Source organism: Apodemus sylvaticus, chromosome X, assembly GCF_947179515.1.
Source record: "Apodemus sylvaticus chromosome X, mApoSyl1.1, whole genome shotgun sequence".
In the NCBI taxonomy this organism is placed as follows: domain Eukaryota; kingdom Metazoa; phylum Chordata; class Mammalia; order Rodentia; family Muridae; genus Apodemus; species Apodemus sylvaticus.
Window position 1 is genome coordinate 17,856,260 of NC_067495.1, and position 22,312 is coordinate 17,878,571.

At 40.1% G+C, this 22,312-nt stretch overlaps 1 protein-coding gene across 5 annotated transcripts in view; it reads left to right on the forward strand.

The window, feature by feature from the left end:
• Pfkfb1 (6-phosphofructo-2-kinase/fructose-2,6-biphosphatase 1) overlaps nucleotides 1-22,312 on the forward strand; it is a 50,298-nt gene that overhangs the window by 22,478 nt on the left and 5,508 nt on the right. For 4 of the 5 annotated variants that reach the window (XM_052171456.1, XM_052171457.1, XM_052171455.1 and 1 more), the window contains 9 exons: nucleotides 1,856-1,981; nucleotides 3,068-3,161; nucleotides 4,132-4,198; nucleotides 5,099-5,173; nucleotides 5,590-5,646; nucleotides 8,418-8,539; nucleotides 12,330-12,537; nucleotides 15,493-15,639; nucleotides 17,557-17,661. In XM_052171456.1, the coding sequence (XP_052027416.1) occupies nucleotides 1,856-1,981; nucleotides 3,068-3,161; nucleotides 4,132-4,198; nucleotides 5,099-5,173; nucleotides 5,590-5,646; nucleotides 8,418-8,539; nucleotides 12,330-12,537; nucleotides 15,493-15,639; nucleotides 17,557-17,661 (1,001 nt within the window). Of the gene's footprint in view, nucleotides 1-1,855; nucleotides 1,982-3,067; nucleotides 3,162-4,131; nucleotides 4,199-5,098; nucleotides 5,174-5,589; nucleotides 5,647-8,417; nucleotides 8,540-9,226; nucleotides 10,141-12,329; nucleotides 12,538-15,492; nucleotides 15,640-17,556; nucleotides 17,662-22,312 lie in introns of those variants that run through there. The other variant, XM_052171458.1, reaches the window with a different exon arrangement.

A 22,312-nucleotide genomic window follows, 5' to 3' on the forward strand; every position in this document is an offset into this window, starting at 1 on the left:
TGAAGGGAAGAACTGTACTTACCTGTGGGTACAAGGACAGATATTTAGATTGCTGTCAGAAATTATGCTGTTTTAGTAAAGGAGTGGTAGATAGCTGTCTGATCCTGTGTGATTACCTTTTCAAAAAAACATTTAACAGACTCCTCGTAACTAATTTAAATCTTTAGTCTCATAATTCAGGCTTCAGTATTCAGCTAAGTCTGTTTCTGATGGTTTCTCTTTCTTCAGCCTTTTTGTTTGGTCTTGATTTCTTATCCTTTGTGATATTCCCTGGAGATAGTCTACTCCCTGCCTCCTCTGGATTTTTGAGACAGGGTTTCTCTGTGTAACTCTGACTGTCATGGAACTTGCTCTGTAGATTAGGTTGGCCTCAAATTCAGAGATCTGACTGCTTCTGCCTCCTGAGTGCTGGGATTAAAGGTGTGCACCACCACATCCAGCTTTCTCTTAAAGATACATTTCACTGCTATTTTATCTTTTTTTTAGATTTCTTTAAAAAATTGTATGTGTCTGAGTACTTTTTTGCATGTGTGCATACTTGTGAATGTCAGCAGAGGGCGTCAGATTCTGTGGGACTGGAATTACAGGTGGTTGAGAGTTAACACATGGTGCTAGGAAGTGAACCTGGGTCTTCTGCAATAGCAGCAATTGCTCTTAAAGGCTGAATCATCTCTTCACCCCCTTCCATATTCTTTTCTTTTGTTTTTTCTCTTATTCATCAATTTATTCATTTACATTTTTAGTGATATCCTCTCTGGTATTCCCTCCACAAACCCTCATCCCATCCTTTCCTCCCCTTTGCCTCTAAGAGGGTACTCCCCGACCCTCCCACCCACTTCTCCTTCACCACTCTAGCTAGCATCCCCCTATACACAGGCATCAAGCTTCTGCAGAACCAAGGGCCTCCCCTCCCATGGATAAGGCCATCCTCTGCTACATAGGTGAAGCCCTTTACCTTGATGATGGAGAATAGGTAACTACATTGTTATATGATAGCAACTCTCAATCTTATTTTGAGTATCAGAGGTGTAACCATCACAAGTGCCCTTTGCCTCCAAATGTTATGAGTAGGCTTAGCACATTTTTCATGTTCCTGCTGAGTAGGTGTATTTTCTGTATTTCTTCCCACTTCAGAGAATTTTTATCAGTGCCCTGAACTTCTGTTTCCCTTCCTTCTGCAGATTGAAATGTTTTTCCCTCCCAGGTGAGAAAAGGTAAATTGATCTGGCCCGAGTTCCAGGAGAGATGGGCTAGATTGAGCAGGATTGGCTGCCAGGTGCAGTAAGTTACCACCAGTGTTTTCAACTACAGTTTATTGCCTTTTCTTTAATAGTAAGACTTTCCCCCACAGGAACATGGAGAACATTTTCTGGGCAGAATTTGAACAATGGCTATTGTTCTCCTCCCCAAGCCAGAATTTTATACAGTACTGTTCTCAGGATTTTTCTCAATCTTCTCTGTCAGCACCTGGAGGAAGATTGAAAAATATGTAAAGCTGTCTATGTTTGCAGTCCTTCTAAGGTTTCCATTGGCCCACAACCAGCCTTAGCCACTCATTAGTTATTTTTATCTGGACCTTCTTATGACTTGGTGTGTTGTTCAGCAGTTTCTGTATCAACTAGGTCTGATTGCCCTCTTCAGATGCCTCTCCCCCCCCCCAAGTTTGTTAGCTCTTTGTACTGCAACCTCAGTTTTTTGATGAGTCTAAGGAAATTTGTGATGCCCGTTTTAAAGCTTTGCCCCGCACCCTCATAATGATGGAAGCAATATGGTTTCCAACTCTACATCTCCAAGCTAATGGCAGGAGAGCTTCTCGGTGTGGATATAAGCTTTTGAGGATCTCTTTGTCTTCCAGCTTCCATCCCACAGTTCACTAATTCCCCCACAATGGTGATCATGGTGGGTTTACCAGCTCGAGGCAAAACTTACATCTCTACGAAGCTCACACGCTATCTCAACTGGATAGGAACACCAACTAAAGGTATGTCTTAGAAAGCATTGCTCTATAAGTCCACTACAGGCCACTAACTGAAAACTGGGAAAAATACAAGCCTAAATCTTTCAGTCCTGAAAATGCTGCATATCCTTGTTTTCAGGATTAAAACCACATCTACCACTACTACTACAACTGTCATGATGGTCTTATAAATCATACATTTCATGAAAACTATTCTCCGCCTAATACCTTGCTGGGTTTTAGGCATAGAAATACTCAGAGGGTTGCTTCACATTTGTGAATCTTCTTAAGAGCATATTTAGTTTTAATACTAGTGGTAGATGAGGTAAAACACTGGGCCTGGCTTGTTTTTTGAAACCTCAAAGCCAGTCCCCAGTGAGAGATTTTCTACAACAAAGTTACACGTCCAATCCTTCTCAAGTAGTGCCCAGTGCCACACCCTTATGACTAAGCATTCAAATAAATGAGCCAATTGGAGCCATTCTTAATCAAACCCCTACACTATCTTAAAAGTTTTGTTGCACAAATGAATTTATGAACTATGGTTTCTTTGGCTGATTATCCTCTTTGTCCATTCCTTCTGGTTTTTTTCCTCCATTACAAACAAGAAAGTGCTTTTTAGAGACTTACATGTAGATTTTCCCTTATGATATTAAATGGCAAAATAACCTTGGTAACAAGGAGTCAGGAGACCCAGTCTGTATACATTACTAATTCACTCTGGGTTTGACTTTGGGTAACTAGTTTTATTCTCTACATCTCATTTCTTTATCTTCGCTATTGAATAGGAGACTTAAAGAGTTGGAATTTATGATAAAGTAAAATGGCTTAGAATCAAATAGACCTGGGTTTGAATTTCAGATTGCCAGTTATTAACTGTGAAAGCTGTTTTATACCTCTGAACTTTACTTTCCTTATTGGTAAGGTGAAATGGTTAACCCCTACTTTGCAGGACTGATATGAGGGAGAAAATTAGCTGGTGCCCATAATTTAAGTCTTATGTGTACATTTTCCAGTTATAAAATAATTATGCCTTCTACCTCTGAGATTCCTTCCAGAATTGGCCACTGCAATCTTCCCAACATCTTCACTAGTGTTTTCTGTTTTCAGTGTTTAATTTAGGCCAGTATCGACGAGAGGCAGTGAGCTACAGGAACTATGAATTCTTTCACCCAGACAACACGGAGGCCCAACTTATCAGGAAGTAAGTACCCAATATTTAAGAATATGCACTGCCCTTTGGCTGAGTGGGACCTGTCTTCATATTCTAGGAGAGCAGTATAGAGTAACCCACTCTTCCAGGGTGTCTAAACTTTTGACATTACAACACAGTGTAGTCATCTACAATGTGCATGCTCGAGAACCCCTTAGACAAGTTATGAATAGGGAAAAATGCAAATATTCTCAAAAATTTTAGGTAAGTTTACAGTTTGTGTTGGACCACATTTCATAGCTAACCTAGGCCATGAGTTGAACACCCTTGAGTGCAGCCCTTCTGTCAGCCTGCTCGCCAATTGCTCTAGTCATAGTCATTTCCTATCAAGAAGGTTTCCAGTCTTGTATTTCTGGTAAGCAAGCATAGGAATGTCTTCCCCTAGCATTTGAGATGAGTGTTTCATGAGCTCAGCCCTCTGCAGTCTCAATACTTTAACTTTCAAGTCTCTTTTACCTAGGCAGTTGGAAGTACTTCTAGATGCAACCTGGCTCTGAACTTCTTATCTGGGTCCTCACTACAAATCCCAATAACCAATAAAAATATTTTTGCTGAAAACCTAAGTACATTATCACTATCATACCTGTGCTTACAATATTGCATATGCCAAGAATGCATTTTAACTCAAAGAGCGCATCCCTATGCCTTACCTGTGTACCTTAACTGATTTAGCTTTAGCTCCAGTAGCACACAATTAGAGCCCTAAAACTATGATGGTTTCATTTCTCAGTTTGTATTGGGCATGTCTTCTTATGTACAGCTTCTAAGCTGTACACACAGAGCCAGTTTCAACTCTGACCCCCTTGCTAGAACTGCCCTTTGGCTGAACAAAGAGCACCAGATATTCAGTGTGTAAATGAACTATGACGATGTTCAACAGAGAGATGCTTCATAAGAGAATTGCAGTGAAGGGAACTGATTCTGAGGCTAGGGATTCTCTGCTTCTTTCTCTGTTTTTCAGGCAGTGTGCTCTAGCAGCCCTAAAGGATGTCCATAAGTATCTCAGCCGTGAGGAAGGTCACGTTGCGGTAAATAATCTTCCATTTTCCCTTCAGGCTATCTTTCAGTATAGAAAGTAAATAATATGTACTAAGCACTTATTTATGGCATTTGTTATTCTAAGTACTTTGTTTATATTAATAATTTAATTTACCCTGTTCTGTGAGATGTGTCATTTATGCTCTATTTTAGATACCAAAAGAACTAACATGGAAAAATTATTTCCCAGGGTGGTATAATATATATGTGGCAGGGCCAGAGTATATAGTTGTAGAATCCATACTCTTAAGTCCCATGTTTCATCGATTTGCTGTCAAGATTCAGCGGTACAAGAATTTAAGACTGTAGTATAAACATTGTTTTCTTTCCTTTTATTAACATGTTATAAACTTTTTTATTAAAAACCTTTGTAAACAAATACCAATACCAAACCAAGATAACAAGACCCAAAGTCTATATAACTCCACAAACTTCTTTCTATACAGTGCAGAACAGAAGCTGTGAAGTACATTTCTTTCTAAATTGAGATTTGCCATGCTAGGTCCCTTTTTGTGAGAAGGATAAGGAATTTTTCCTATTCCTGGGAGTTTCTAAGGGTTTAGGAAGGACAGGACTCATCTAGAGAACAAGCTTTACTATTGCTCTAACAGCAAGCATGGTTGTTGTCAGAGCAAGTCCTTCTTCTAGGCCCATTACTTGACCTATAAAATGATCCTAATAAAACCCCACATTCATAGGGTGTAGGACCTTTCTGAGCAAATAGTATGGGCTCAATGACTGCTTTTGAAAGTGGCATAAGCAAATTCCAAACCCTTCTTTTTCTTTAAGACTCTAAGTTCTGCCCCCTTCACTTAGAAAAAGGGCGAACAAAGAATGCAATTGTATCAATACTACACTAAGAGTAAGCCTCTCTTATTACATGTCTCTAGGTTTTTGATGCCACCAACACTACCAGAGAACGACGATCATTGATTCTGCAGTTTGCTAAGGAACATGGTTACAAGGTAGAGTACCATAGCCATGCTTATCTAAAACCAAATTCAAAGCAGTCCAAAGTAGGGCATGTAGAGCAAACAATTTGGACACCATGGAGTCAACATCCAGCTTTCAGGTTCAGCAGAACAGAATAGGGGAGGTGCCAAGTTAGGCAATGGAAGATGGTTACTGACAGGCTGACACTGAGGTTGCAAGGATGAAGTCAGGAGAAACATATGTAAGACCAAAACCAGCAGAAGTCTGAGGCAATCCAATTAGAGCCAGGCTGCCGCAAAGGAGTCTGAATCCTGAAAGCCCCATTATGTGAAAGCATTGTTTTTACCAATTTCCCTAGTGCTGGCTCAGGCTACCAAGAATGGGTAATCCTGTTTGGCTCCCAGAAAACATAATCCCCTGATGGAAAGTTCTCCTTTTCTCTTAATAGGTCTTCTTTATTGAGTCTATTTGTAATGACCCAGACATCATTGCGGAAAACATCAAAGTAAGGAACACCAATTACCTTTCTTCCTTATTCTTTTCAAAATAAGTGTTAATTTAATTTACACTTTAAATCTGCACATATATATGCATATATCTATGCACATATACATTATGCTTGTGTGTTCTTAGGAATGTGGAATACACATGCCATTGTATATTATATGTGTGAAGGTCAGAGATAATTTCAGGTGTCAGTCCCCACCTTCCACCTTGTTTGAGGTAGGGTCTCTTCTTATTCTCTGTTGCATGTTCTAAGCTAATTGGCCCTCGAGCTTCTAAGGTATTCTCCTGTCTTCACCTGTCATTTTATAATAGAAGCACTGGGATTACAGATGCACACCACTATGTTCAGCTTTAAGTGCATTTAAGGAACCAGCATACTTTTGTGGTGTTATGGTTTGTATATGCTCGGCCCAGGGAGTGGCACTATTAGAAGGTGTGGCCTTGTTGGAGTAGGTGTGGCCTTGTTGGAGTAGGTGTATCACTGGGTGTGGACTTTAAGACCCTCATCCTAGCTGCCTAGAAGCTAGTATTCTGCTAACAGCTTTCAGAGGAAGATATAGGACTCTCAGCAACTACTGCACCATGCCTGCCTGGGTGCTGCCATGCTTCTGCCTTGAGGATAATGGACTGAACCTCTGAACCTGTAAGCTAGTCCCTATTAAATGTTATCCTTATAAGAGTTGCCTTGGTCATGGTGTCTGTTCACAGCAGTAAAACCTAAGACATGTGGCAAAAAAAAGCAAAACAAAAATAAAATAAACAAACAAAAAGACATGTGGCAAGATCTTTACCTACTAAGTCATCTTTAATCCTCTGTATTTTGTCTTAGGCCTGGGACATACCTAAAAGACTGCTATAAACTTAAAGAAAGCATTCTCCCTGAGATACCCCCTTTGTATAAGAAGCACTCCCCTGACCATCCTTGCCCACAATGTTTCTATAAAAAGTTATATGAAGCCAGCATATACAGAGCCCTTATGCTCCTATAAAGTTACATGAAGACAGCATATGTAGAGCCCTCAGAGAATTCTAAGAATTCTAGAGAGAATATCTCTAGAGATTCTCTCCCTGTTTTAGAGGGGAAACAGGGTTAAAGAGTGGAGTTGCCAAAGGCTGATTTAGCTGGGGGGGGGGGGAGAATACAAGTAGGACTGCACTCCAGGCTTGTCTGTCTTTCTCAAAAGCCCATGTCCTATATTATACCCAACATTTTGCATCAGAATCATTGCTACTTTTAGTCTTTGAACTGCAAGGTCCGGAATTAGATCACTTGTAAGTTTTTTGTTGTTCCCTGCCCCTTCAAATGACTAGAGCTCAAGAGCATAAGAGACCTTAAAGTCCATCTCTTTCAACCTTTCATCAAGTAGTTAAAGTATCAGCCAAGGATTTGTCCAATAACAGCTCAACATTTAATAAAAAAACATAGCCTAATCAAAGTAAAATTTATCTCCCTGTAACATATACCCATCTATTTCTATCTCTTGGGATATATAGCATGTTCTGATCTCTTCCCTCTTTATTCAATTATCCATCAATTTATTGATTCAGGTGAACACGTGATAACTGTATACCTGGATAGCCATTATGAGCTTTAAAGATACAGAAACAGTGAAATCCCTTCCATTGAACTCATAATCTAGTTAGGGACACTGGCAAATATATAGACAGAACATGAGCTTAGAGTTGCAGTAGGGGGAAAGGAAGGTTGTAGGAACATGGTGGTGAGGACCCATCTTATATGTGGTGGTATGTCATGGAGGGCCCCCTAGAGGTAACAGCAGTGTCCTAATAAATGCATAGGAGTTTTTATAGGTAAAGAATTGAAATGGGAATAGCATACACTAGATAGGATCTCTCCAGGGAACTACAAGTAGTTTAAATCTGATAAGGCAAAATGTGTGTCCAAATAGAAAAGCAATAAGAGATGGTAATGAAAGGCCATTTGAGTTGTCATGATCCATTTGCTAAAATAGTTCATACATGGTCCTAAAAGACACATAGAAATAGTTAATGAATTTAGATAGGCGACTCCTGTTGTCAAATGTGCACATTATAAATATCCTTCTGGGGCCAGGGAGATGGCTCAGTGGGTGAAAATGCTTGGCACACAAACTTAATGGCCTGAGTTCTATCCCCAGAAATCATACTTAGGTAGAAGGAGAGAACCAACTTCACAACATTGTCCTCTGTTTTCCATACACGCATCATGGCATGCATATGTACCCCAATACTATATCATACACATGTAAATGCAAATAATGTAATGAATTAAATGAATTAAATGGATTAAAATTTTTAAAGTCACAAAGTTGTAGTGATCATAGGCAAAAGAAAATGGCCATTTAGAAGAGAGGATAAAGAGACTTAGTTCTGCTAGCAAATGAGATCCCCATGTAGGCTCAAGTGATTGAGTGGAGCAGTGAGAAATAGAGGAGAAGGCCGATGTTAGGGATTAGGAGATGCCAGCCTTTGAGAAGTCCAATGACAGCATGCCTGTTTTCTCAGCAATGACTAAAACACAAGAGCCTTCATGGTACCAAGTCATCTGCATCATACTTTCCTGTCCTCTTACAAATGCTGTTAAGCAATGTGTGTTCTGAGAGTAAACCCATTATAACATACAGCCCAACTTAAGCAAAAACCCTTTGTCAAACTCTATTTCCTTGCCTTTGTAATGGGGTGGATGGTAGTTGTCTCTGAAGGTCATTTCCAAGTACAGTATCAGAGTCTCTGTCTCTCTACATTTATCTTCCTCCCACCTTCTTACAGCAAGTGAAACTCGGCAGTCCTGATTACATAGACTGTGACAAAGAAAAGGTTTTGGAAGACTTTCTAAAGAGAATTGAGTGCTATGAGATCAACTACCAGCCTTTGGATGAGGAATTGGACAGGTAAGAGCCCAACTCCTCCTGGAGCCTTAGTCCAGTTTTCATGTCTTAAGGGATCTAAGGAAATGTCCTCCTTTTAGGGCCCTAACTTTTCTATCTCTAGTATCAGAAGTGGGACTTTGATATATCTTTATGACTCCCTCATGTCCAATTTTCCATGAGGCAGTGTTACCTTGATGTGGGAAGCATTTATCCCACATCATATACTTTTCAAACTGCCTTTCACTACCATCTCTTACTGCTTGCCTATTTGGACACAGATTTTGCCTTATCAAATCTAAATTACTTATAGTTCCCCAGAGATATCATACTTAGTGTATGTTATTCCTCATATGAGTCGAGTTGTACCTTACTGTGCAGTAGGTACAGATTCGGACTTTGCCCTCTGAAAACAAATGCCCCTATTCTGTGGGTATTGCTGTTATTGCAAAAATACTCTCTTCATGAGGATGGTACCTCAGTACCCAAGCAGATTCCCCTTCTTTCTTTAATCACATTTCCACAGTACCTCCATAAAGGAGGCTACAGTAGATCTGATAATCATAAATTGCCAAAAGGAGGAAACAGTTTTAGGGAGCTAAATCTACTTCTAGCCTTCCACCTTGAGTCAGAGGTGCGTCAGAAGTCTAACCATATATTCTGTCTCCTTTCATTTCTCCTCTCACTACCCTCATGAATCTCTTCAACCAGCAAGTCTTTGGAAGCTTTGCTTTGCATGCAGAAGGAGCAAATAGGAATAAAGAAGATGGGTTCTGTTCTTGGGTAGCTTCCATAGAATCTTGCCATATAGAAAGACCCATATATGAGTAATAAAATTAATTTTTTTTCATAATACCAGCTATAGATAGGGAAGTATTGGCTAGCAGTTTAATGCAGATGTGACTTTAGAAGTAAAATGTTCAAAGAAACTCACTATCTTCAAAATGGATGCTGATGAAAACAGACTCTAGCTACCAATATTCTTTGAGAACCAAGCTCAAAGTATAAAAAGAGGCACAAGTGGTCATTAATACCCTAAGAAGTCTAAAAGCATCCTCTCAACCTAACCCAATAGACATGTAAGATGATAAGTATGTCACTTCATAGTTTGGGAAGCTGACAATCAGGGTTCAGTTCAAAGGCTTGCTTGTGGCCACACAGCAAATCTTCAACATATTCTACCCTAAATGATGCCTGCGTTTTCCAAATTTTAGCCTGGTTTTACCTCTCAACATCCTTGCATCACAAGAAATATCAGATGAGACTTGCACATTCAGCACATGGGGCATATTCTTCGTGTTTAATTTCACAGATTACTCACTGTACATGCTCCCTGATCAAAGATACACCTTCTTGTCCCAGGAAGACATGTGGTGGAATGGGGTTGTTTGTGCTTTGAGAAAAGTGTGGCCTGACAGCATACAATGGAGATATCTTGAAGGAATGGGGCTGAACAGAAAGAATGACATTAAAGCCCCCAGACGCCAGGCAGTGGTGGTGCACGCCTGTAATCCCAGCACTCTGGGAGACAGAGGCAGGTGGATTTCTAAGTTCCAGGCCAGCCTGGTCTACAGAGTAAGCTCCAGCACAGCCAGGGCTATACAGAGAAACCCTGTCCCAGAAAAAAAAAACCCAAAAAACCAAAAAACAAAAAAAGAAAGAAAGAAAGAAAGAAAGAAAGAAAGAAAGAAAGAAAGAAAGAAAGAAAGAAAGAAAGAAAAGAAAGAAAGAAAGAAAAGAAAGAAAAAAAGAAAAGAAAAGAAAAGAAAAGAAAAGAAAAGAAACCCCCCAGACTTAGAAGTAGGTTTCCCCAGCAGAAGCCTCTGAACAGCTGGAGAAGCACTGTTAGGTTTTGTTTGTTTCTGTTATTCTTTTGATGAGTCCATTGGTCCTAAGGAAGACAGATGGAGAAGACCAGCGTTATTTGTTTCTCCATTAACAGACATTTATAGTTCATACATCGTGGCAAGCTTTAGCAGTGCCTAAGGAAACCGAACAGGCAAAACTCTCCCTGTTTTGCTAGACTGCCCAGTAATTTGGAGATGGTGGTGCAGGCACAGTTGACCCCAGTTGTGGGAGCAGTAAGCCAGATGATTGGAGAAACTCACAGCAGGAGACTTGGTTCACCTTGGAAGAGAATTCTGGAAGGGCTAGATAATTCAGTGAGCAAGCTAAACACCAGCAATTCTGGATCTTCAAAAAATAAGAAGAAACGTATCCTACAGCTATTTGATAATTAGTATTTAAAAGCCACAACAAGAAAAAAAGTGAAAAAAATGAAACCAGAATTTTAGGGCCTCACTAGTATAGTTTATATATTTTATTTTAAATTATGCAGGTTGGGAGATGAACATGAACTTTCATAATAATTTGGTATTGTGCAACTATAAATAACTTTATATAGCTCTGTACTTCAAATTTTCCTAGAAATAGTAAATGGCCTGTATTTTGTGGGTATTATATTTCAATGGCTTTTAAAAGATGTATACATGGGAGCTCAACTTTAGAGATCAGCAAGCAATACCCATTCAAGCAAAATGAAAAGTACTTTGTGACAGCCGCCCTAATTTGCTCTGAGTACGAAAAGAGATGTACAGAGAATTTTCCAAGTACAACAGCAGTACAAGAATTAAAAAGTCATGGGTAAAGTATTGTGCTGTGAGGTGAGGCCACCATGGAGGGTCTAGTATTAGAAACAGACAATAGCCAGGCAACAAAATTGCATCAGAGACATTCTGCTCTTAGGCTCTAGGGGTCTGAGACAGATCTCTGGAGTGGGACACAATCTATGGCAAATTGCTTCTCTGCATGCTTCAGATTTTTACATGATGCTCTCTTCCCTGACCAATGGTTATGAGGATTCATGCATCTTAAATTTCCCTGGTCTCTGCAAGATACACAAAAAATATTCAACAAATACAAGAGTTCTGTGGGAACCATTGCACATAGATCCAAGAATTGCGAAGGACGAGGCAGTAGATGTGAAGGACTTCCCTCTAGGAAGATCAAGGAAGCAGCTCTCTGAAACCAAAACTATCAGTAGCCTCATTGATCCTGGGTTGCTTGTGTCACGCTAGGATTCCAGTTCCTATGCCGCTTCCCATGGAGCTCTGTCGGATTCTTAAATAACTAGAGGATTTACAGCTGTTACAGAAGATAGAGAAGTCTTAGTTCATGCCTCTAAGTCTTCTGATCCATTGGTATCCTCCCCTCTGCCTCCCTGCTCATCTCCCCTGCCTCCCTGTTCCTCCATAGACAGGCCATTGTATTTGATTGTTACTCAGTGTGTAGTTACTAGAGCTGAGCACATAACTAAGGAAACCACTAGGAACTTGGAGCCAGGACTACAAGTTTAACAGTGGTGTTTTGGACCATTTCTGTATCCCTTCACACCAATACTTGGCATACTATGTGGTTTGTGACAAGAATGTTGAATTATTATCCATGTGTTTCCAAATATATGTCTCTGACTGTTCCCAAAGGGCAGATAAGCTCTACCTAAAGCACAGTGCATTATTCAGATATTATTCACAGATTATTATTGTGAATTGCATCGTGATTAGGAAAGGTCAAATGACAGGTTGACTCAAGCTGAAGAAAGGAGATGGTAGGTGGTGAAGAGCTCCTTGGAGTTGTCAGGAACATAATCTCTATGTCATGTACCCAGAACAAGACTAGGTATAACATCTTGTTAGGTAGGAGCTGAAGTGTAGACGATCGGAAACACAGTGTGTGGTTGGGACTTTTTCTTGGGATCAATCCTTCCTACTATCAGCACCTAAGCTATGCTTGCTCCTGCTTGGGTCTGGCCCAGCCACCTGTCCTACATCAAGATCTTCGACGTGGGCACACGCTACATGGTAAATCGAGTGCAGGACCACGTTCAGAGCCGTACAGCCTACTACCTCATGAACATCCATGTCACACCTCGATCTATCTACCTATGCCGACATGGTGAGAGTGAACTCAACCTTAGAGGCCGCATTGGAGGTGACTCTGGCCTCTCAGCTCGGGGCAAGCAGGTAAGGAGGGCTTCAGATACTCATGTGTATAGGTTAGGCTAGCCTAGGTGTCCAATGACTGGGTTTGGAGAAGTATTTCTTGATGAGAAAGAAGCAAATTATGATCAATCCTTCTCTTCCACCGTTAGTCATGAGTCCGGTCACAGACATTGAATGACTTCCATACATGTACTGCTTCTGCAAGACCAATTGCATGGCCGTTCATGGATGCTCTCACCTCTGGCTGCTTCTTGAGCTCCATCACAGTGCCCTTCCCCTGCCTGATGTCTCCCCCATCATTCTCACTGCTCCATCCTTTACTGGTACTCACCTTGCTGTTCTCATTGGTCTGTCCCTCTGCCATCTGGTAACTCTCAAGTACAGTTGACAGAGGGCCTTGGCCTGAATCCCTCCTCTCCATGACTGTGTCAACATTGTCCCCTACCCCATTTGAGGAATCATACTGTCCCCACCGTACTGTATCTTCTTGCTCTTCCATTCCCTTACAAGACCCAACTCTTGCTCCAAGATCTAGTCCCCTATTAAGCCCTCCCTGTTCATCCTTATCCCAGGGGCCGCTCGTCTTTGGGGACACCTTTCCTTATTCTGGTCTGTTACTTTCTCAGGTCATGACTGTCCCTATTCCCAGTGCAGTATAGTAACCTGTCCATCCTAGGTACCAGTTTTATAAAGCGATTTACTCCCCAACTTCTGGTCCTTTATCTGGACTTGTTAGCATACAAGTTGCTGGAGAAAATCACTTTGGGATGGCATAGATAGAAAATGAAGTACAGGAGGGGCATTCTGTGTTCTTAGTGTCTTTTTTTCAAACTTTTGTTTTTATTTTATGTGTATGCATGTTTTGTCTGCATGGGTAGCTGTGTACCATATGCATGCCTGGTGTCCACAAAGGCCAGAAGTGGATATTAGATCCCTGTGAGCTGTCCTATGGGTACTGGGAACAGCAATAGCCAGTGCTCCCAACTGCAGAACCAACTCTTCAGTCCCTGATTGTCTTTTATTGGACATCTATGAACAGCCACAGTACCATCAACTTCCACATTTAATTTCTGAATGACATCAGCAGTGTGAACTGGCCATAACTGTCATTGTTTATGGATGAGGAAGCTGAGCAACAGAGAAAGAGAGGAGTCTCAGGTCACATGGTCAGTACAAGGTAACATAGGCAGAACTGAAAGCCAGGCCTTACTGCCTTGCACCCCTGTTGGATAGGTAGGAAATGCCACCGATGCCCTCTGACCTGACTCTAATCTCTCATGCTCTCCAGAACAGAGGCTGAGATCACTTGAGATATGCCTGCATAGTTCAGAGCTCAATTGGAAAGGTGGCCATGTCCACATGAGTACCTCCTGCACACACAAATGTGCATATGTGCACACATCAGACCCAAACTTTCACATTCTTCAGCACAGTGCACCAAGCCTGGATTTAAAGGGCAGTCACCACAATCTCTATAGTTTTTACTCAACTGGCACCTACTCTATACCCGGGACTAATATACTCTTCATGCTACTCAGAGACACAGCTGGATAACTGAATGATGTTTGCATTTTACTGGCATGATAATATGTAAAGGAGCTATTGAGATTGATAATGTGTAAAGGAGCTATTGAGATTTGCCTTTCTCTTACTCTCCCAGGCAAGGGAGAACTGACTGCTGACTTGTGTCTATCATACAAATTTGTGCCTATGCCCATTTGTGCATATATACCTAGGATATGCCATGTTTGAATAATAATACCCCATACACAGAAGGAATGTGTATCCTTACATCTTTGAGCTCCCATGACCCTTTGTGGTTCCCATCTGTACTGCCATTGTCTCTCTCCCTGAGTGTTTGAATCATGAAAGCATTAACACCCCAGCACCCAAAACAGGGACATGGATACTAGTGCATATGCAAATACCCTTTACCTGGGTACCAGGCTCCCCATTCAAGCAATAAAACTCAAATCGTCAGAGCACTTTCAGATCCTTCAATCCATACTTCAGACCACATTCTGGGCACTTCTACTCTTAGAACTCCAATCTGATGGCCTGGAATCTGCTTCAATGCCTGTATGCACCTGGCTGTTAGTCTCCATCTGAGGACAGGCCATGGTCACAGAAATATTAACCTGTAGATCCATACATAGCCCTGGGGTTATTCTTTGTATAGCAAGAGGGTTACTGGAGATAGTGCATGACCAGAACTCCATGCTGAGGTTTGGTAAACCTCAGTCATACAGTATAGATTCCTAGAAGTGCAGTATGTTGTCAGACAAGGAAGGAGAAAGGATGCAGACCATTGGGTGGTTCCACTTGTTCTTAGGCTCCACATATGTAGAGGTGGGCATGTTTGAATGAATGACTCACCTAGCAGGGGATGCAATAAGGAAGTATCAACCTCCCATCTCAAGCATGGATAACTCTTTCTCTTTCTTTCATCCTTAGTCACTCAGGAACGAATATAACTTTTACTTTTAATACTTTTATGATTACACATATTTGTTAGATACAATTTCCAATTTCTATGCTAATTGTATATTATTGTGCATAATGAGAACATCCATAATCTTCTAAGGATGTGGAAATATACACCAATATTTAAGGATAGCCACCATACTGTGCATTAAACATTAGAACTTATTTTCCTGTCTAATTGTAACTTTGTACCCATTGATCACTCTCTAACCTAACTTTTGATCCATTGATCATTCTTTAACTGTAATTTTTTTGTATGGTGATCAGCCTCTTCATAGCTTGCTTTCTCAAGAACCCAGCACCTCCAGTTCTACCTCTGATTTATAGTCCCACGTTTATCTTTATATAAATTTAATCTCCCCTCCCCGTTTTCTTGCTTGTCCATTAGTATGTCACCATTTATAAGAGATTTGAACTTTTTCTGATGGCTCCCTTGGTCTTCCCTTTCTCACCCCTCTTTTTTTTCTCCTATCATCTCCTTTGTACCTCTAGTATGCCTATGCCCTAGCCAACTTCATTCGGTCTCAAGGTATCAACGCCCTGAAGGTGTGGACTAGCCACATGAAGAGGACCATTCAGACAGCTGAAGCCCTAGGTGTCCCCTATGAACAGTGGAAGGCCCTGAATGAGATTGATGCGGTAAGATGTAAAGAGTTAATGTCCTGGCATGGAGGGAGGTGGTAATTCTAGGCTTGTCTCATGGGTTACCTCTGATCCTGGGAACCTAGTTAGTGCATCAAATCTTTTATGCTTTTTGTTTTGTCTTTTGTCAAGCAGCCATATGTAAGAGACTATTCTGTGGCATGGAGATCTAGTGAAGCCCAGCATTAGATTGCCTTATGGGGATGTCTATGGGTGCATTTACATGATTTTTAATTTATATAGGGTGCCAGTTCACTGTGGGCAGTACTACCCCTAGGCAAGTATATCTGGACTGTATTAAGAAAGCTGTTTTAATGTGAGCCTGAGGGTATGCTACTAATCACATTACCTCCATGGTTCTTGTCTCTGCTCCTGCTTGAGTCCATGTCCTGAATTCTCTTGATGATGTACTATCACCTAGAAGGGTAAACTGAAATAAACCCTTTCCTACCCAATATGCTTTTGGTAGTGGTTTCTCACAGCAAGAGAAACTGAATTAGATAACTTCTAGAAGGCAGTTGTTATCTTCTACATTTTGCAGATGAGGAAAATAAAACTCAAGAGAGGTTAAGCAGGGTTGCCTGAAGTCAAAGCATGAAGGCAATGGCCATTTCCCTGGGGCAAAGAGCCTCACGATGAGCTTCAGAGCAGAGGACTAAGGACAGTTTAAAAGGATCTCTGTATACTTTCTTTCCCGTGAGCAATGTCCATTCAGAAAACCTGGCACTGCAGAGCTGCTTGTAAGCTGTAAGTGTTCTACTCCTTTTCCCTGAAGGAAGCTTAGTAGATAATCCAAAAAGACATCAGCCAGAGTCTGGTGACCCTGGGCACCAAGCAAGCAGGGTTCAATTGAAACTCACACACTTTGAAGGAAATGCCAGAAACAGTATCACTTTTTACCACCAGCACCAGTGGCCTTGCCTATGAGCATTTCTCAGTAGACTTGGAAGCTCTCACAATTTGTCTTCTGAGAACCATTAAAAAATTTACTAGTTTTTGTCTTATGAAGTATCTGTGGGTACATTTCCCCAGTGATGCTAAAATTCAGGGCAGGTCAGGAAGGATGAGGAAGGCTACACAATGGGAGAGCACCATTGTACAATGTATTTGCACACAGTTTCAGACACCTGCCACAAGTATGTACAGGTGCACACATTCGATTTACAGTCACAGAAGCATTCTTTTGCCATCATGCCTGCACCATGTATGCACAGACATCTAGAAACAAATATAGGCACATCATATACATACATGTATTTCATATGGACACAGATGAGCAAACCATTGACCTGTATACACTACTAATACATAGCTTCAAGCATATTACTTCCAATTCACAGACCTTAAACATACACACACACATAGAGATATATAGCAGAAACATAATGCAGAATGCCTACAGTCATGGATATATGCTGCCAATATACCACAGCATCACCCACACCCACATGGGCATATTTTCAGATGCTTATACACTCTGTGCATACACAGTTTGCTGTACATACAGTTTATACAGTTTACTGTATATGCATAGATATATAATATACACACAAATACAAGACTTCAAACACACATAATAAGAATGCTACACATGCTTACAAACACAATACCAAGTCCTTATTTGTACATATTTATAGCAACATATACATAATGTACACATATAGAACTATTGAGGCAGTCACAGGAAAATATCATATACTCAGTCTGAACACATCCACCCATTTGTCTGTACACACACAAGCTATGCGCCTCGCAAGCACAATACAAGCCAGGCAACAGGTACAACTCAGGAGCTACTATGTTCACAGAAACTGAGGTATTATACTATTCCATACTCATTGGTACCTAAACTATGTGAAGAACTATGTTGATTTCCCCTGTTCAATATATTATTCATGAATACTTTTTTTATAGGGTGTCTGTGAAGAGATGACTTATGAAGAAATTCAGGAACACTACCCTGAAGAATTTGCACTACGGGACCAGGATAAATATCGTTACCGCTATCCCAAGGGAGAGGTAAAGTTTGAAGGGGTGCCCTAACTCCTAGGACTCCTTCCCTGTGTTCTCATTCCAACTGCCAGAGCTTCGGAAATACCTTTAGAAACAAGGCAAAGTTTTCAGTAGCTGCCTTCTGTCAAGGTACATACTTATCTGGTCCATACTTATCTGGTCCTTAGCTGTAGGCAAGCCATTCCTCTTCTTTTAAAACCATTCATTCATTCGTTCATTCATTCATTTGTTCATTTGTTCAGTGAGTGAGAAAATGTATGCCTTGGTCTGTGTGCTTGTAGAGGAGAAAACAACCAATGGGCCTCAGTTTTCTCCTTTCACCATGTGAATCCCGGGGATCAAACTCAGGTCAATAGCTCAGAGATAGGTGCTGTGTCTAGCTCCTCCTCTTTTGTAAAAGCTACATATTTGCCTGATTATAGGCATTATGTGTTTTTAGAAGGACATACTTTGTCCAGTGACTTGTATTTGCCTTTTTTTTTTTACTGGACAAGTTGAAAGAGTGCAATATACTCGAACTCTGTACTATCTTGTTGCCAATATGCCTAAAGCTCCAGGCTCTCAGCAGTTGGCATCATTCCAAGGAACAAAAGCTATTAGCTTAATCAACTTCTTGGCTACCATATAAACCAGACTATAATTTTCCTGTCTCTCTATGAGATGAATGCCTATTGCTTTCAATCCGGTCTCTTCTCAGCACAGTTCTGCATTTTAATGTATTTATTAGTCATACTCTATTTCTGATCCAAAACACTTTGAAAATATGGACATCTGGAAAGCTAAAACAGTAGATGTTATGTTCAGTCACAAATCACTTTCATATTTTCATCTTCATCCTCGGAACTGACTTTATAAATTCAATGTGAATTTGTTCTCATTTCCTTTATACATTTTTAAGTTGTGTTACTAATCATACAAATAATACAAGGCATACAAATCAAAAGCAATGCTATCTTCTCACTGAATTACAGCTCTTCTATGAAGAGTGACTAAGCTCTTTTTCTTACTAATACTATTTGCCTAAAATACATTCTAACACAACTCTACCTCTGCATGGTGGCTTCTAACCATTTGCTGGGTTCACCTTTATTTATTCATATTCAACTTTTCTGAGCACTTTTGTTTTATTAATGTCTCTTATAAGCACTTTATAGTTGGATTTCATTGTTTTTAATCCAAACTGAAATATGACTTTTGAATGCAAAGCTTGGTAATTATATATATATTTTAGTGGTATTACTGACTTTTGAACATTTAATTCTATTGTCTTGAACTTTCTATGCTTACTTTATTTTTCTCTTGCTTTCCTTAGGAGTGATTTTTTCATCAATATGTGTTATAATCTGTTTCCAGATTCTTATGGAGGTTACGCTTAACTTAAAAAAAAAAAAACTCATCATGGTTCTTTCTGTTTTTGAAGATATCCCACTGAGGGTATGAGGTCAAAATATTGTACTTTTAAGATTACTCAGAATAATTTGTTGTGTATTGTTATGCAATTGACTTGAACATTTAACTTTTTATATTTCTATTTTAAGTGATTTTTTCTTAAAATATATTTTGATTGTGTTTCCCCTCCCCCAACTCCTCCTAGATCCCTCCTACTTGCCCACCTTGTTCCCCATGTTGTTCCCCACCCCTCTGTGTTTTTCTGTCTGTTGCTTTTAAAAGAACTCACAAAAACATAAAAAGGAAAGCTAAAACAAAAACCAGTAAGACAGAAATACCAAAACAAAACAAAAAGTTCATACAAACAAAACAAACAAATACATGGAGTTCATTTTGTATTGGCCAACTACTTCTGGGTATAGGCTCTGCTCTGAGGTATGGTTGCTATACCAGCGACAGTCTATGGGAGAAAACTGGTTTTCCCTTTTGCCAGTACATTTGCAAATAGCTTCTTGGTTAGAGGTAGGACCTCATGTCTACTTCCCCCTCTCAGTGCTGGCACCCTGTCTGGCTTGTACATGCTGTCAGTGTCTCTGAGCTCTGATTTGTTATCAGCCCTGTTGTGTTCAGAAGACACTGTTTCCTAGGAGTCATCCATCACCTCTGGCTCTTATAATCTTTCTGCTTCCTCTTCAATATAATATCCTTGAGTCTTGAAGGGAAGGCTTTGATGAAGATATCCCATTTAGGACTGAGTGTTCCAAAGTCTCTCACCCTTACACATTGCCCAGTTGTGGGTCTCTGTGTCATCTACTACAAGAAGCTTCTCTGATGAGAGTTGAATGAGGCACTGATCTGTGAGTATAGCAATATGTCAATAGGGGTCATTTTATTGCTGTGTTCTTTTAGCAGAATAATATTGTCTGCTAAACATATAGATTTATTATATAATAATATATATTATTATATATTAATATAATATAATATTATATTAATATTATTATTATATATATACTATTCTGTTTTCCTCTAGGGCCAAGACCTATCTAGTCTCAGGTTCTTGAACACTTTAGTATGTCAGGTATAGACTCTATCTCATAGAATAAGCCTTAAATTCAACCAGAAAGTAATCTGTTATTCCCATGTTTGTGCCACCATTGCACTGGTATATCTTGCAGGAAGGTCATTGTTGTAAGTCACGGGGTTTGTAGCTGGGGAATATTGATGGTTACTTTTCTCTGGTAATATGCAGAGTACCTGCTGGTGCCATGGATGTTAGTCAGCAGGGGTCAAGTTTAGTTAGGTACCAGCTCAATTTCACCATGTTTGATGACTAAGAAAGTTGTCTCTTCAGTAATCGGGCCTTACTATCAGATTGTGGAGAATAACCAAGAGCCTGTAGTGTTTTGTGAGGTTCCTTGGGACCCATTTGGCCTTTGATTCAATAAAATGTAATCCATTTCTGGCACTGGAAGTTTTACCTGGCAACATAAGATGTCTAATTGAGACATTGTCTCCCTTATTATATGGTGACTCCATTTAAATTCCTCTCACTTATCTATGTCTTTTTAAGAAGCTTCTACAGTAGTAGGTTTACATCTGGTTTTTTTTTTTCAAAAACTTTTAATGTTAGTTGCCCCTCCCCATATTTGGTCCTTTACTTGCTTTCCTGTACCCAGCCATAAGGAAGAGGAAATATAGTGTATTGGAGAGATAAAGGGGAATGTAGAAGAGGAACATTTAGTATTTTAATGTATATGACTAACAAGGTCCAAAATCAGCATCTCTGCTGTTGCTCTAAATAATATAGGATCTTTCAACTTTCAGTAACTTCCTCTCCTAACTTACATGTTCTTTTATATGTTCATGTAGCCTCGATCTTAATCCCTAAATATTCCTGTCCTTGTTGCTACTACCTTTTGATACATGGTTTAACTGAGTGTTTACTGACCCTTTGATCATTTTGCTTCTTCTCTCTCAAGTTCCACTTTGCCATCTGTCAGAAGTACTCTCAACCTTCCCCTCATCTAAGTATCCTCAAGGCTTGACTGTAATTGGTTGGGTAGAGAGCTCTCAAGTGACTGTTGTTTTCTCAGCAGTCTGAAGAGATGTCTCTCCTTGTCTTACTGTTGCCACTGTGGCTAAGACACTTTTCAACTTCATTATTGTTTCTTTGTTCTTTGGCTAAGTGGAAAGTCTTTCTATCTTTGTTGCCTTTAAGATTCTCTCATTTAGCCAGGCGGTGGTGGCGCACACCTGTAATCCCAGCACTTGGGAGGCAGAGGTAGGCAAATTTCTGAGTTTGAGGCCAGCCTGGTCTACAGAGTGAGTTCCAGAACAGCCAGGGATACACAGAGAAACCCTGACTGGAAAAAAACAAATCAAAAAACACCAAACAAACCTCCCCAACAACAACAAAAAAGATTCTCTCGTTTGTGTCTACATAGTACTCAATTCTCCGGGCTCACCTCCTCCCCTCTATCCCCTTCATCTTCATCCCCCCGCCTCTCTTTTCTTCTCCTCCCCTCTTTTCTCTACTTTCCCCTCATCCCCACTCTCCCCTCTACTTTTCTCCTCCATTTCTTTAGTCTTTCTTTTCCTTTCTCCTCCCCTCTCTTGAGCATCCTTCCAATCCTATATTTCCCTCTTTCTTTTGTTTGTTCATTCTTTCTCTTTCTGAGGATGTTCATATATAAGGCTTTCTACATGTCCTTGACACCATCAGCTTTTTAAAATACATTGTAAGAGGAAGCTTTTCATATTTTCCCATGAGAGTCTAATATAGGAAGATACATTTTCTCACCATTTTCCTTTTTCCTGTGGACAGACTTTTTGCATTTTAAACTTTTACTGAGGGTATAAAGATTTCTCCTCTCACAGTCTCAGGTTTATGCCGAGTAACAACTCCTAGCTTAAATTCTATTTCTATGAGGTTTTTGGAGCCCCAGCTTCTGGGCTTATGAGATTGCCAAATGTGCCAAGATAGTTATGGCACCTACATTGCCATATTCTTTTCTTTTCTCTCTTTCTTTTTTTTTCTCTTTTTATTTTTATTTTTATTTTGGAATACTACAGGTCATTTTGAAATTCCAGTTGTACAATTAAGTAGATATTTTATAGCGGGGGGTTATAGTATTGTCTTTTAGCCCACATTTATTGATTGGTTGATTTAACAGATGAAAACGAAAACCCTGAGAAACAAGTGATTTGCCTAGTCATGTTGTTGGGCCAACAATTCTGGCTCCCAAACCAAGCTTTCTTCTCTGGG